The sequence below is a fragment of the Typha angustifolia genome, chromosome 5, assembly GCF_048772165.1.
Source record: "Typha angustifolia cultivar Huaian chromosome 5, ASM4877216v1, whole genome shotgun sequence".
Taxonomy (NCBI): Eukaryota; Viridiplantae; Streptophyta; class Magnoliopsida; order Poales; family Typhaceae; genus Typha; species Typha angustifolia.
The window spans coordinates 828,057-841,853 of record NC_133243.1 but is presented as its reverse complement, the minus strand read 5'-3'; the positions used below and the strand labels follow the sequence as shown (position 1 = coordinate 841,853).

The 13,797-nt window shown below is 38.6% G+C and overlaps 2 protein-coding genes across 2 annotated transcripts; both read left to right on the top strand.

Annotated features, from left to right (window-relative positions):
* On the top strand, positions 1-7,492 carry LOC140759903 (plasma membrane ATPase-like). Its single transcript, XM_073096595.1, has 16 exons — positions 1-137; positions 695-814; positions 952-1,188; positions 2,449-3,210; positions 4,050-4,172; positions 4,257-4,361; positions 4,449-4,593; positions 4,679-4,843; positions 4,933-5,171; positions 5,253-5,285; positions 5,382-5,463; positions 5,581-5,741; positions 5,956-6,129; positions 6,391-6,573; positions 6,686-6,867; positions 7,094-7,492. The coding sequence occupies exons 1-16, from the start codon at positions 81-83 to the stop codon at positions 7,188-7,190; spliced, it is 2,865 nt and encodes a 954-aa protein (XP_072952696.1). The 5' UTR covers positions 1-80; the 3' UTR covers positions 7,191-7,492.
* Positions 7,493-7,944: 452 nt separating this feature from the next.
* On the top strand, positions 7,945-12,860 carry LOC140759904 (pentatricopeptide repeat-containing protein At5g44230). The gene has a single exon (XM_073096596.1). It carries the CDS (start codon positions 10,000-10,002, stop codon positions 11,926-11,928), a length of 1,929 nt encoding a protein of 642 aa, XP_072952697.1. The 5' UTR covers positions 7,945-9,999; the 3' UTR covers positions 11,929-12,860.
* The last annotated feature ends 937 nt before the right edge of the window (positions 12,861-13,797 follow it).

Here is a 13,797-nt window from a genome sequence, read left to right as displayed (position 1 = left end):
TCCATATCTTCCTACTAAATACTACTCCTATTATAAAGAGAGAACGAGAGAAGGAGGAGGAGAAGAAGAAGGAGGAGAAGATGGGAGGAGACAACGCACTTAGTCTCGAGGAGATCAAGAATGAGACGGTCGATCTGGTGAGTCTACTAATTTCCAGAACTAATTCCATCCTCTTTGAGATCTCGGAGAGAGAGAGCTTGATGGAGGAGTAATGGAGTATAGATATCACCCCATCTTCTTCCTATAGGGGTAGTTTTGTCATTTTAAAAAGAGCCATAATAGTTTGTTGATAAATTAAAGGGTATATAAGATATTTTACATATGCGACTAGATTAACCGGTAAGTAAACTAGAATTTAAGTATTTCCTTACTGCTTATCGAAGAAATTTATATACCACTTTGTTTATATCTTTAAAAAAATAGACTAATTTACCCTTACAATTTAAAAAAGTGACCAGTACTTCCGGTTAATTTTATTTAGTATTATATAATCTCAACCATTTTGTTAGGAGAGAGAAATTAATAGTTCTTATTGAATCATTTATCTTTCAAAAACTGTTTCGTTCTAACCGTAGATGTATATATATTTTTTATTAGAATGCTAACTATTTCATATAATCTATTTCATGTAATCTGCTGAGAAAGGTTAGATTTTGTTTAAGAGAAAATTAATGGCTAATGTTGGTATTTCCAGGAGAGGATTCCCATGGAGGAAGTGTTTGAGCAGTTGAAATGCACCAAGGAAGGACTCTCATCCCAGGAAGGAGCTCAAAGGGTTCAAATCTTTGGACTCAACAAACTAGAGGAGAAAAAGGTCTTTTCATCTATAAAATATTCCTATTATATATACATATATATATATATGAGTAAAAAATAATTATAGATGTAACATAATCTTAATACCTCTCTATTATTATTGTTAATAATATTGATAATTATTTTGAGATTCAGGAGAGCAAATTTCTCAAGTTCCTGGGGTTTATGTGGAATCCACTGTCATGGGTCATGGAGATGGCGGCCATCATGGCCATCGCCTTGGCCAACGGTGGCGGGCAGCCACCGGACTGGCAGGACTTTGTGGGTATCATCTGTTTGTTGGTCATCAACTCTACCATCTCCTTTATTGAAGAGAACAACGCTGGCAATGCGGCAGCTGCTCTCATGGCCAATCTCGCCCCAAAGACAAAGGTGATCATAAATCATACTATGTATTTTACTTATATTGTAATTTATAGTCCGTCTTTAATGATTTTGTAATCTGACCCTTCCTATTTTTTTCTATAATTTTTATTTAACACCTTTGTTAACTTATACGGTAATTAAACAAAAATATATTTTTCCTATAATATATAAAATAATTCATAATTACCTAAATTACTTCTTTCTTCTTCATGCTCCTTTTCTTTTCCCAAAAAAGAAGAAAAGTGGTGGAAATGTGGTGGTACTAGGGGTGAAAACGAATCGGATACGGATCGGATAGTGCTCAACCCATATCCGGATCCATATTTTTAGTTCAGATACGGATATTGGACGGATAGCAAAATTTAAAACCATATTCTAACTAAACGGATACGGATAATTTTCGGATAAAGGATCGGATATTGATTAAATTTAAAATAATTATAATATTTTATTTAAATATAATTAACACAAAATTATTAAGAGTTTTATAACAAATAATTTTTTTGTATGTCAAATATATAAAATTAGAGAAATTAATCTCTATAAATAATATATAATGTATTATTAGTAATAATATTAATACTTACTATTTAAATAAGCAAACTAAAAACCGTAAATTATTTAAAAAATATACGGTTAAACGGATATCCGATATCCGTATCCGAATCCGAAAAATTTATCCGACCCGTATCCGAATCCGTATCCGAATTTTTTTCAAAAATTCTATCCGTATCCGAATCCGAATCCGAGTCGGATAGAAATATTTTATCCGAATCCGATCCGAGTCGGGTCAGATAGCGGGTCGGGTCGGAGTTAATCCGACCCGTTTTCACCCCTAGGTGGCACCGACGCCAGCAACGATGGAGAACATAGGTGAGAAAGATGATGAAGGGATATAGAAAATGAGAGAAAATAATGAAGGTATTTTAGTAATTTGGTCGACATTAAATAACATTACGGTGTTGAACCAGAATTATAGGAAAAATAAGGAGTCGGGTTAAAAAATCATTAAAGATAAGGTGTAAATCATAAAATAGATAAAATATACCACTAAAAATCCCATTTCTTATGAACATGTATAAACCCCTCAAATGCTCCTTTCAATTATTGTTATAAATTATTGGGCGTGATTTGAAAATTTCCTCTCTTTTTTGGCTAAATTTATAAATAATACAGAAGATAGGGTGTGAAAGGTAATAAACGCATCTCCTACTAACTACTAAGTAGGTATTAGGAGTACTTACTTGTGTTCGTTCTTATTTGCAGGTGCTGAGAGACGGGCTGTGGAGCGAGCAAGAAGCTGCGATTCTGGTTCCGGGCGACATCATCAGCATCAAGCTCGGCGACATCGTCCCTGCCGATGCCCGCCTCCTCGAAGGTGACCCGCTGAAGATCGACCAGTCCGTGCTTACCGGCGAATCCCTCCCGGTCACCAAGAACCCCGGGGACGGGGTCTTCTCCGGGTCGACATGCAAGCAGGGCGAGATCGAGGCCGTGGTCATCGCCACCGGCGTCCACACGTTCTTCGGAAAGGCCGCCCACCTCGTCGACAGCACCAACCAAGTCGGCCACTTCCAGAAAGTCCTCACCTCCATCGGGAATTTCTGCATCTGCTCCATCGCCACCGGCATCATCGTCGAGATCATCGTCATGTTCCCGATCCAGCACCGCCCCTACCGCCGCGGGATCGACAACCTCTTGGTCCTCCTGATCGGAGGAATCCCAATCGCCATGCCCACCGTCTTGTCGGTCACCATGGCCATCGGATCCCACAAGCTCTCGCAGCAAGGGGCGATCACGAAGAGGATGACGGCCATTGAAGAGATGGCGGGGATGGACGTGCTCTGCAGCGATAAGACCGGGACGCTCACGCTTAACAAGCTCAGCGTTGATAAGAATCTCATCGAGGTTTTCACGAAAGGTGTCGATAAGGATCACGTCGTCTTGTTGGCCGCCAGGGCGTCGAGGACCGAGAACCAGGACGCCATCGATGCGGCGATGGTCGGGATGCTCGCAGATCCAAAGGAGGTACGAAATCCATGGTCTGCCAGTTTATAACTTTGCTAATTCAGACTAAGAATTATTACATGAGCTATGTCAATGACCTTTGCTTCAAAAAAAAAAAAAAACACATAAGCTATCTTTCGGAGTGTTTTTACAATAGAAATTAGGAATATATTTAAATATGAGAGATAATGAGAGAAAAAAAAAAAAAACTCATTTTAGCTACACCCTGTTTGGAATCATCGAATCGGTAGAATTCAATTGCTTTGGATTTCTAATTTCATCAAATTCGTTATTTGGAACCATTAAGTTATGAGATTTCAATTTATTTCAGTGGATTTGGATGGATTTCAGTGTATTTATTGAAATTTGATGATTTGAGGTCAGATTTGGATGAAATTCATTTGCCACTTAAATTATTTTTTCCAAATCTCAAAAGTAACCCTTAATTTGTCACATTCTTTTTGAAGCTCATGCATAAAATAGGTAAAAGGAACATATATTGAATTTATACCTCGTTCCAAACAGCAAGATTAGATAGATTTCTTTTCAGTTTCATTATTTTCTGAACAGCAGAATTCATTTCCAAGTAAACTCAATTGACTCCATCTAGAATTTGTTCGAAACATGCCTTGTAATGATGAAGGCAATGACTATACAACTTTTGAAGGTTTCAATTTGTTTTTCCTCTTTATTTCATTTCTTTAAATTTAACTATCTTTCTTAATTCTTGGATCAAGACCCTCTATTTTGAAATTTAATTTTACGCTACCAATATAATTGCCCTCCTAGACCAAAATTCTAGCTCTCTACTGGCTCCATCCTTGTGTACCTAACTAGGTTGATGATCATATATTACTCAGGCAAGAGCCGGTATTACAGAAGTACATTTCTTTCCCTTCAACCCAGTGGATAAGAGGACAGCTCTGACTTACATTGATGCTGATGGAAGGTGGCATCGCGTAAGTAAAGGTGCTCCTGAGCAGGTATGCTAGCTGTTAATACTTGGATGCTAAAAATAATTTTTGATTTGATTTCTGATTTTTTTTTTCCTTACTGTGATTGAACAGATTATGAACCTTTGCAATTGCAAGGAGGATATTAAGAAGAAGGCTCACAATGTGATTGACAAGTTTGCAGAACGGGGGCTTCGCTCTCTAGCTGTTGCAAGACAGGTTTGTGAATCCTATCCTTGCTTGTTCTCTTGTTTCTATGATCAATTCAAAGTTGTATTATTAATTCTACTTTGCTTTATTTGATAGGAAGTCCCAGAGAAGAGCAAGGAAAGTGCAGGGGGGCCTTGGCAATTTGTTGGCTTGTTGCCCCTCTTTGACCCCCCAAGACATGATAGCGCTGAGACGATTCGCAGGGCATTAAATCTTGGTGTAAATGTTAAGATGATTACTGGTATATATTAAGCCTTCTTTGGTCTTTCCATGGCAACTATTTCCTTACTGATCACTTGATCTTTAATGTTGATGTCTTCCTTCAGGGGACCAACTTGCTATTGCTAAGGAGACAGGCCGAAGGCTTGGAATGGGAACAAACATGTATCCTTCCTCTTCATTGCTTGGCCAGAACAAGGATGCTTCTCTTGATGCACTTCCTGTCGACGAACTGATTGAGAAGGCTGATGGATTTGCAGGAGTCTTCCCAGGTGAGTTTTAGTTTATATAAATACCATTGACCAATAAATTTGGCATGCAAATTTTGTAATGATACTGAATGATCTTTAAATTGTCACAGAGCATAAGTATGAAATTGTGAGGAGGCTGCAGGAAAAGAAGCACATCTGTGGAATGACAGGTGACGGCGTGAACGATGCCCCAGCATTGAAGAAGGCTGATATAGGAATTGCAGTTGCTGATGCCACGGATGCGGCAAGAAGTGCTTCTGACATTGTTCTTACTGAGCCTGGGCTTAGTGTCATCATCAGTGCTGTCCTTACCAGCAGATGCATCTTCCAGCGGATGAAGAACTACACTGTATGTTTTGTTTAGATATTCAATTTCATTTTCCTACAGCTTCTTCATGTCTAATTTCTCTTTGTGCCTTTTTGCTTACAGATTTATGCAGTTTCAATTACCATCCGTATTGTGGTAAGTACTATCTAAACTATTTTGATCTGTTTGCTTGTGAGTATTTTGGCCTTTATGTACTTGTATCGACTGCGGCTTATTTTGAATGTTTTGCAGCTTGGCTTTATGCTTATTGCATTGATATGGAAATTTGATTTCTCGCCTTTCATGGTTCTAATCATTGCCATCCTTAATGATGGTGAGTCATCATATGATTATTGTTACTCATATAATGTCTGAAACTATCTGGTACACTGTCTGGACAATTTCTTCATGCTCTTGTGCACAACTTACATACTTGGAATTCAAAGTGCAGGCACAATCATGACAATCTCAAAAGATAGAGTGAAACCATCGCCACTACCTGATAGCTGGAAACTGAAAGAAATTTTTGCTACTGGTATTATTCTAGGCAGTTACCTGGCTTTGATGACTGTCATCTTCTTCTGGGCTATGAAAGAGACTGACTTCTTCTCGGTGAGCATTCTTCATCCTATTATACGATCTTGATCAGGATGATTCTTCAGCAAATCACAGCCTGAGCTACTAAATTTTGTTCATTTGGTTGCATTTTGTCAACTGGTTAATTTCATTCCATCCCTTACTATAAATTAGAGTAGGATATTTAGAATTCTATTTCAGTTCAGTGCAATTATACCTACACCTTTTCATATTTGATGTCTTCGTACAGAACAAATTTAATGTAAGGTCACTGCGGAACAGCGATCACGAAATGATGTCCGCTCTTTACCTGCAAGTCAGCATTGTGAGCCAGGCTCTTATTTTTGTCACTCGGTCTCGCAGTTGGTCCTTTGTTGAACGCCCTGGGCTCCTTCTAGTCAGCGCATTCATAATCGCTCAACTTGTAAGTTCTTCACTTACATTTAGTCAATTATCTCTAATATCCATGTAGAACCATATGTTATCTTTCTGTTGAAAGACATCAAGATCACTAACTACTGCATATAATTTCTGCAAGTATTGCAAAATGAAAGCCAGTGAAAGAGAGAAATTGTTCTGTCCTACTTCATTCTAAGGGCTATCTATATGCTTGTTAATTTCTCCTCTTAAGATAGTTGTGAGAAATGCATGATTGAGGAAACTGGTACTTTTTTTTGGCATGCAGGTTGCAACTCTCATAGCAATCTATGCAAACTGGGGATTTGCGAAAATTAAAGGCATTGGTTGGGGATGGGCTGGAGTTATATGGCTTTACAGCATTATTTTCTTCTTCCCACTCGACTGGATAAAATTTGGCACTCGCTACGCCCTAAGTGGAAGGGCATGGGATAACCTCTTGCAGAGCAGGGTAAGACAAATCTCTATACATTTATCTAATTACTTGACTATTAATCTATCATCTATGGTCTGGTGCCATTTTTGGTTTCTTTTTGTGATGCTGATATCTTTGAAATTTGTAGACTGCCTTTACTACCAAGAAGGATTATGGTAGAGAAGAAAGGGAAGCTCAATGGGCTCTAGCACAGAGAACACTTCATGGTCTCCAACCTCCTGAGACTACTGCACTCTTCTCTGACAAAAGCAGCTACCGCGAGCTCTCTGAAATTGCCGAGCAGGCCAAACGGCGAGCTGAGGTTGCGAGGTTAGTAGCCCTAAACTTACACTCGACTTTATTATGCGTACAATTAAAGGGGCGCCCTCCTTATCTCCGTTACCGGTGATACTGTCTCTATAAGTCAAAACAATGACCAACAAGTTACTTAGTATTCAAAATTGCACTTTCCAATTTGATTTTTTTTCCTCACATTTGCCATAACACTATTTACAAAACGGAATATATTCTTAATTCTTTAGTGAAAATTTCGCAGGCTAAGAGAGCTGCACACTCTAAAGGGCCATGTGGAATCAGTAGTTAAGCTGAAAGGGCTTGACATTGAAACAATCCAGCAGCATTACACGGTGTAATAGCAAATCAGATAGAGGAGAGATCGGGATTATTTATTGGCAACAAAGGGAAGTAGCACTGATAAAGATATTGAAGAGCAAGTAGAGGGGGTTGCCTTTAATGCATATAGTAGTAAGTGCAGTATGTTCAATGGAAATAAGGCAGTATGTCCTATATATATATATGCATGTATGTCGCTGAAGTGGCTTTTGTCATTTTCTTTTCCCCTAATGGTGAGTATGGTGAATGCTCAATGGAAATAATCAAACTTATCTCTTGGATTCAGCTCCCATATGATGAAAAATGAGGCATTCAAATAATAGACTAAGATTGAGATAAAACAAACATATCTGAAGCAAGTAAAACCTTTCCTGACTAATGTTAGAATTATTATTTGTAGTCGTATTGTGATGTATATCTATTCACATATCATTTACTGCTTGCTTGCTTATACATTCATTAATTTATTTGTCATAGAAATTCATGCTTCATGTATTGTATGCTTAGTTTGATTATGTTGATCATGCCATAATATTATGATGATAAACACAATATTATGATGCTTCATGTGTACGAATTATCGAGTTGTCAAATTGTTAGATCGAGTAGAGTGTATATTTAATACTATATATATATATAATGTGGAGCTTTGGAGTTTTTGACCAAATTATCTATGTTCCAATTTATTTTTACTGAAGTAGATTATCTCTCAAACTTATTATCAAATGAGATCTAATTTACTATAGCTTTAAGCTTTAATTAAAACATTGAACTAATCAGCGTATAGTTCAACATTTTTTTTAAGCAAAAATGCTAATTAGTTCAGCATTTTTGTGTTGTCCTAAAATGCTAATTAGTTTAGTGTTTTATGTATATAAATCTTTTTAACTTAATCTTTCAGCAGTTAATGAAAAAAATTATCTAATGATAAAAACGCTGAACTGATTAGCGTTTTTATTAGGGCTATAGCAAATTAGACCTCATGAAAGAGTTTAGATGTTTGTTGTGTTTTGTTAGACATCTCCTATAATGATAGTTGATCAAAAAGAAATAGTGAAACCTACAAATAAGTGAAATAAATATGATTATGAACTATGGCTGGAATAGTAAAACTATTAATGCAATTCTTACTGGCGCCACTCTTGATGAATTTCGTCAAATATGTACATGTGAAGTTGCTAAGGATACTTGGGATTCCTTTTGCGACCGAGCTATGGTAGGTTTTGGGTGGAGATGGTAGTGGCGATTTGATGATGGAATTAATAGAGATGGTAATGATGTGGGGGTAGATTTGTGATTTAGAAAGAAAGAATGGGGAGAAAATTGTCGACCCCAAAGAAGGGAGATCAACGAATGAGGAGAGAGGAGCTAGCCGACCGCTAGGGTCTGAGAGGGGGTTAAAGATGGCCAGCCCTAGTGGACTAAAGGGATCGAAAGTCAAGAAGGAAGGGAATGACTTCGGCTTGACTCAAAGGAGAAGATTGGGAGAGATGAGAAGAAAGCTATAGGTAGAAAATATCAATATTCTTCTATAATCCTAGAGTGAATGTGTTCCACATATTTAGAGGCTAGCCACAAATTAAAAAAATATTCAAATAACCCTAACACGAAATGACTTCGGTGTTGTGTTCGAAAGTCATTTGGACAGTGTTCAAATGTCATTGAATGAAGACTGCTTGATAAAGATTGTTCTCAAGTTAGGGCGTTCGAGCATAGTTAGAGCTATTAACTTGTCTCTTTTAATCCAATAATTGAGATTAAATAATACTAAATAAAATTAATCGGAAGTATTAGTCATATGAACCAGAAAAACTAATCACCATTTTAAATAGTAAGGGTAAATTAGTCCATTTCATTTCTCTCTCTTAGCGGTTATAAGGATAAGTAATAAGAAAATACTTAAATTCTAGTTTACTTACTGATAATCTAGTCACATATGTAAATATCTTATATACCCCTTAATTTATTAAGGGATGAAAATTCTTTTTAATAATTAATTGGTTTGTATCCAACCATTGCCCCAACAAGTTTGGATTACTACTATGAAATAATGTTTCATTTATTAAACCACTATCATACAAGTGACCAAGTTCTACATAAGATCCATAAGTAAATTCGAATAAGATGTATATTTAAGATTAGCTTAGTTCATATTTTTTAAAAAACAAAAAAGATATTATAGATTAACTTCTACGATTACAAAAGGCTCTGTTAGAATCGGAGGCCAAAAACTAAAAAAGATTTGGAGAAAAACTCCCATCTTATGTATAACCATAACTTATGGTTCTATCATAATTAGCAGCCTGATTAGCCTCTCTAAAACCCAAAAACACAAGCTATGCCTAAATGAAAAACTAAAGCAAATACATAAACAAAAATATCAAACCCAAACTATACCTAATTTGTGGAGGAGAAGAGAGAATTGTCGAAGGAGATGAAGTTACCTTTTCTTGATCGGATCTAATTTGCACAAAGAGGAATAAGCAATTATAAAAAGAGGAAGACAGAAGAAGATAAAAAAAAAAGATGGTATTTTAAAGAAAAATATTCTTATGTGTCCAAATAGTATTAGTTCAGATCTAATTCTACCCATATTTGCAATGATTTTAAATCATTGACTTAAATTTATAAATAGTAGAAATATAGGATAATAAATTAGAATTTTTATTTTTATTTTTATTTTAAAAAAGAAGGTGTTATATGCAAATGTCCCTAAAAATAATATAATTATATGAAAAATATAGTAAATAAATAAAATAAAAATAGCTTCTCTTCCATTCTTCTGTCCAACTTCGACTCTGTCGTCGTAGAGGAGCAAAACGCCATGACATGGTGCACTTCTCCCAATCCCTCATCCCCATCCCCCGACCATTCTTCTCCTCTCCTCTTCCTCTTCCTCTCCTCCCTTTCCCCACCCTCACCTCCCTTCTCTTCTCCGCCATCTCCTCCGCTTCCTCCCTCCCTCACCTCAAGCAAGCCCACGCCCTCCTCCTCCGCCTCGGCCTCCACGGCAGCTCCTTCCTTGTCTCCAAGCTCCTCCGCCGCCTCTCCTCTCTCCGCCACCCGTTCCTCCATCCTTACCCTTTCCTCCTCTTCTCCTCCGTCCCCGACCCCAACCCCTTCCTCTTCACTACCCTCATCCGCGCCTTCTCCCTCCTCGGCCCCCACCGCCACCTCGCCTTCCACTACTTCTCCCTCATGCGCCGCCGCGACCCGCCCCTCTCTCCCCTTCCCTTCACCTTTTCGGCCCTCCTTAAGTCCTCCGCCGCCTCCTGCGATCTTGGAACTGGCACCCAAGTCCACGCGCAGGCCATCGTACTTGGTGGCTTCGACGCCCATCTCTTCGTCCAGAACACTCTTATTTCCTTGTATGTTGAGTGCTCCGATCTGGATTCTGCCAGGAAGGTGTTTGACGGAATGCTCGTGAGGGACGTCGTGTCTTGGACTTCGTTGATTGTTGCTTATTCCAAAAATTCCGATATGGGTTCTGCCGAGGGGCTGTTTGTGAGGTCACCCATGAAGGATTTGGTGGCATGGACTGCAATGGTCAGTGGGTATGCGCAGAATGCGATGCCCAAGGAGGCATTGGAGAAGTTTGACCGGATGATGGAGGCAGGCGTTGGGATTGATGAGGTCGCATTGATTGGGGCTGTCTCAGCATGTGGGCAGCTGGGTGCTGTGAAACGCGCTGTGTGGATCCAGGGGATAGCAGATAGGCATGGGCTTGGAAAGAATGTGGTGGTGGGTTCAGCGATGGTGGATATGTACGCAAAATGTGGGCTCATCGATGAAGCCTGGAAGGTGTTTGATCAAATGGAGGAGAGAAATGTTTATACATATAGCTCAATGATCGTGGGACTTGCATCACACGGGAGAGCTCGTGAGGCAATTGCATTGTTTAGTGACATGGTTGAGCATACAGATGTGAAGCCAAACAGGGTGACGTTTATCGGAGTCCTAGCAGCTTGCAGCCATTCAGGGATGGTGGAGGAGGGACGGTTCTACTTTGCCCAAATGTGGGACAAGTATGGGATAGCCCAATCTGCAGATCATTATGCATGCATGGTGGATTTGCTTGGCCGGGCCGGACTGGTCGAAGAAGCTCTTGAACTTGTGAGGTCAATGACTGCAGAACCTCATGGTGGCGTGTGGGGGGCATTGCTTGGTTCCTGTCGGATCCATGGGAAGACTGAAATAGCTGAAATTGCCGCAGACCAGCTTTTTAAGCTGGAACCCCATGGCATTGGGAACTATGTGTTGCTCTCGAACATATATGCATCGGCAGGGATGTGGGATGAAGTGTCACATGTTAGGAAATTGATGAGGGGAAAGGGGTTGAGGAAGAATCCAGCTGCAAGCTGGGTAGAAAGTAAGGATGGGTTAGTCCATGAGTTCTTTGCAGGAGACAGCTCCCATCCGAGGTCGCAAGAGATAAAAGAAGCATTGGAGGAGTTAATTAGGAAGTTGAAGCTAGTGGGCTATGTGCCAGTCTTAAGTTCAGTCGTTTATGATGTTAGTGATGATGATAAGGAAAGGCTGCTGAAGGGTCATAGTGAGAAGCTGGCATTGGCATTTGGGTTACTGACGACTGGTGTTGGAATTACAATTAGGATTGTTAAGAACCTAAGGATTTGTGAGGACTGTCATCTGGTTATGTGCCTTGCATCAAAGGTCGAGAACATTGACATTGTTGTCAGGGACAATATGAGGTTCCACCATTTCAAAAATGGGGAATGCTCCTGTGGGGAGTTTTGGTGAACGAAGAAGGGGAACCGTGACGAGTTCAGCGTGACTATAACCATTTGAGCCGAAGCATAGGCGGCTGCACTTATGGTTGAAGTGGAATTAAAGAAAGAATAATGCTAACAGTGAAGTAAACTTCTTTCAGTATCGGGTTGTCATCACTCACTATCTGTGTGTGTGAAGAATTAATGAAATATCAACATGTGAAGGTTAGAGGATTAGGCTAGCAAGTTATTTTTCAGCTGGGATACAACCTAATTTTTGCCTTGTAGGTATTACCTCCATCTTTGTCCATGAGGAAAGTTCAGGGCGAAAGGGAATTAGCCACTGAAACATTATGCGACTCGGTAGGGGGGACTGTCTCAGTGGTCACATCTGTGAAGAGTATGGGATTGCTGAAAATTTTTGGTACAATAAGCTATCTCCATAGGAATGATAAGCGGGAGAGTAAATCGAAGATGGAGCTCCACCATAAGAACTGCCAGAGAGTTGTATTCTTCTTCATGTAGTCACTGATGAAGTAGTAGACATCAAGGTGAAGTTAAAATGGAGAGTTGAAGCTCAGAAGTCAGAAGGGGCGAACTATAGAGCACTGTAGCTAGTTACACATCAAAGAGCTTCTCTTGAAAGAATGAGCTGTTCATCTCGTTTGAGTTTATGCTAATACTGACAAAGTTGATAGTAAACTTATGTGGGTACTACTTCTGTAGACTTTCTTCAAGCAGAGGAGGGAGAGAGTCTAAAGTAAGGCAACTTGAGTTATAAAATTGGTCGTGTGGTTCAAGCTTTAGTGTTTACTGGAGAAAATATCTAAGTTTCAAAATCCTTTGTTTGATTTTGTTCATTCATTTTATACTGGGAGCTTAACAACCCTTGAACTAATGATTATGGTTCCATTTTCTTGATTGTAAGTTTTTGTTTTGCTTAATGAAATGCTTCTTGACCTATCTGGCTTTGTTGGGGATTGGCTAGTTGAGTTGTTAATATACTGAAGGATAATTAATTACATCTAAAACTTTTGAACTGTTGTTCATCTTCACATAGATTCTCCTCATTTATTAGTTTTTGTGATACATTGGCCCCCTTAATTATGAATTTTTTTTTCAAAATTTCTCTTTTGTTTGTTATTTAGTTAGATTTTTAGGCTCTTTAGGAATCATTTTACTCTTATTTCAGAGGAAAGAAAGAGAGATAAGTTGAAGGTAGAATAATTATTTGACATTTTCCATTAACACAATTAATGGGTGAGAGATTTTTCTTAGCTTAGAAAGTTAATATGTATCAAAAATTTAGAGGAAGGGCAATCATGCCTAATTATCCATGCAGGAGTGGCTCCATAGTTCAATTCTAAATATGAGATGTTCATATCGTTGTCCCTACGGATTTGCACCGTAGAGAAGGCAGCCTGGCTCTTTGTCACCAGCGTTATAAAGCTTCGAGGCATCCGCATAGCAGCGAGCAACATTATTATACTTAATGTGTTGTATAATATTATGCCACTTACACACTTGCACGACTATAAAGGAGAGTTACTGCTACATCTCGACAATACCCAACACCTTTCTAGGGGCGGGGAATATATATATAAAAGAAAAATTACACTTAGTATAATTCTTATATATATATACATGATTTTTTAATATCAAAATTAAGATAAGGAGGAGGATAAGGAGGGGGAAAAATGAGGACAGGCGGTGATGATAGTGGAGAAGATAGGTGGGAAAGATGGTGAAGAGATATATAAAATTAGATTGATGGTGAAAATATTTTAGTAATTTAATTGACGTTAGTTAGTTAAAATAACATTAGGTGTGTTAAATGAGAATATTATAAGAGAAAATAAGGGTAGGGTTAGGTGTGAATTATAAAATAGATAAAATATAA

Coding starts and splice junctions, on each gene's coding strand:
- LOC140759903 (XM_073096595.1), top strand. CDS start 81: ATGGGAGGAGACAACGCACTTAGTCTCGAGGAGATCAAGAATGAGACG. Junction 6,574..6,685: donor ATAACCTCTTGCAGAGCAGG/GTAAGACAAATC, acceptor TGAAATTTGTAG/ACTGCCTTTACTACCAAGAA. Junction 6,868..7,093: donor CGGCGAGCTGAGGTTGCGAG/GTTAGTAGCCCT, acceptor AAAATTTCGCAG/GCTAAGAGAGCTGCACACTC.
- LOC140759904 (XM_073096596.1), top strand. CDS start 10,000: ATGGTGCACTTCTCCCAATCCCTCATCCCCATCCCCCGACCATTCTTC.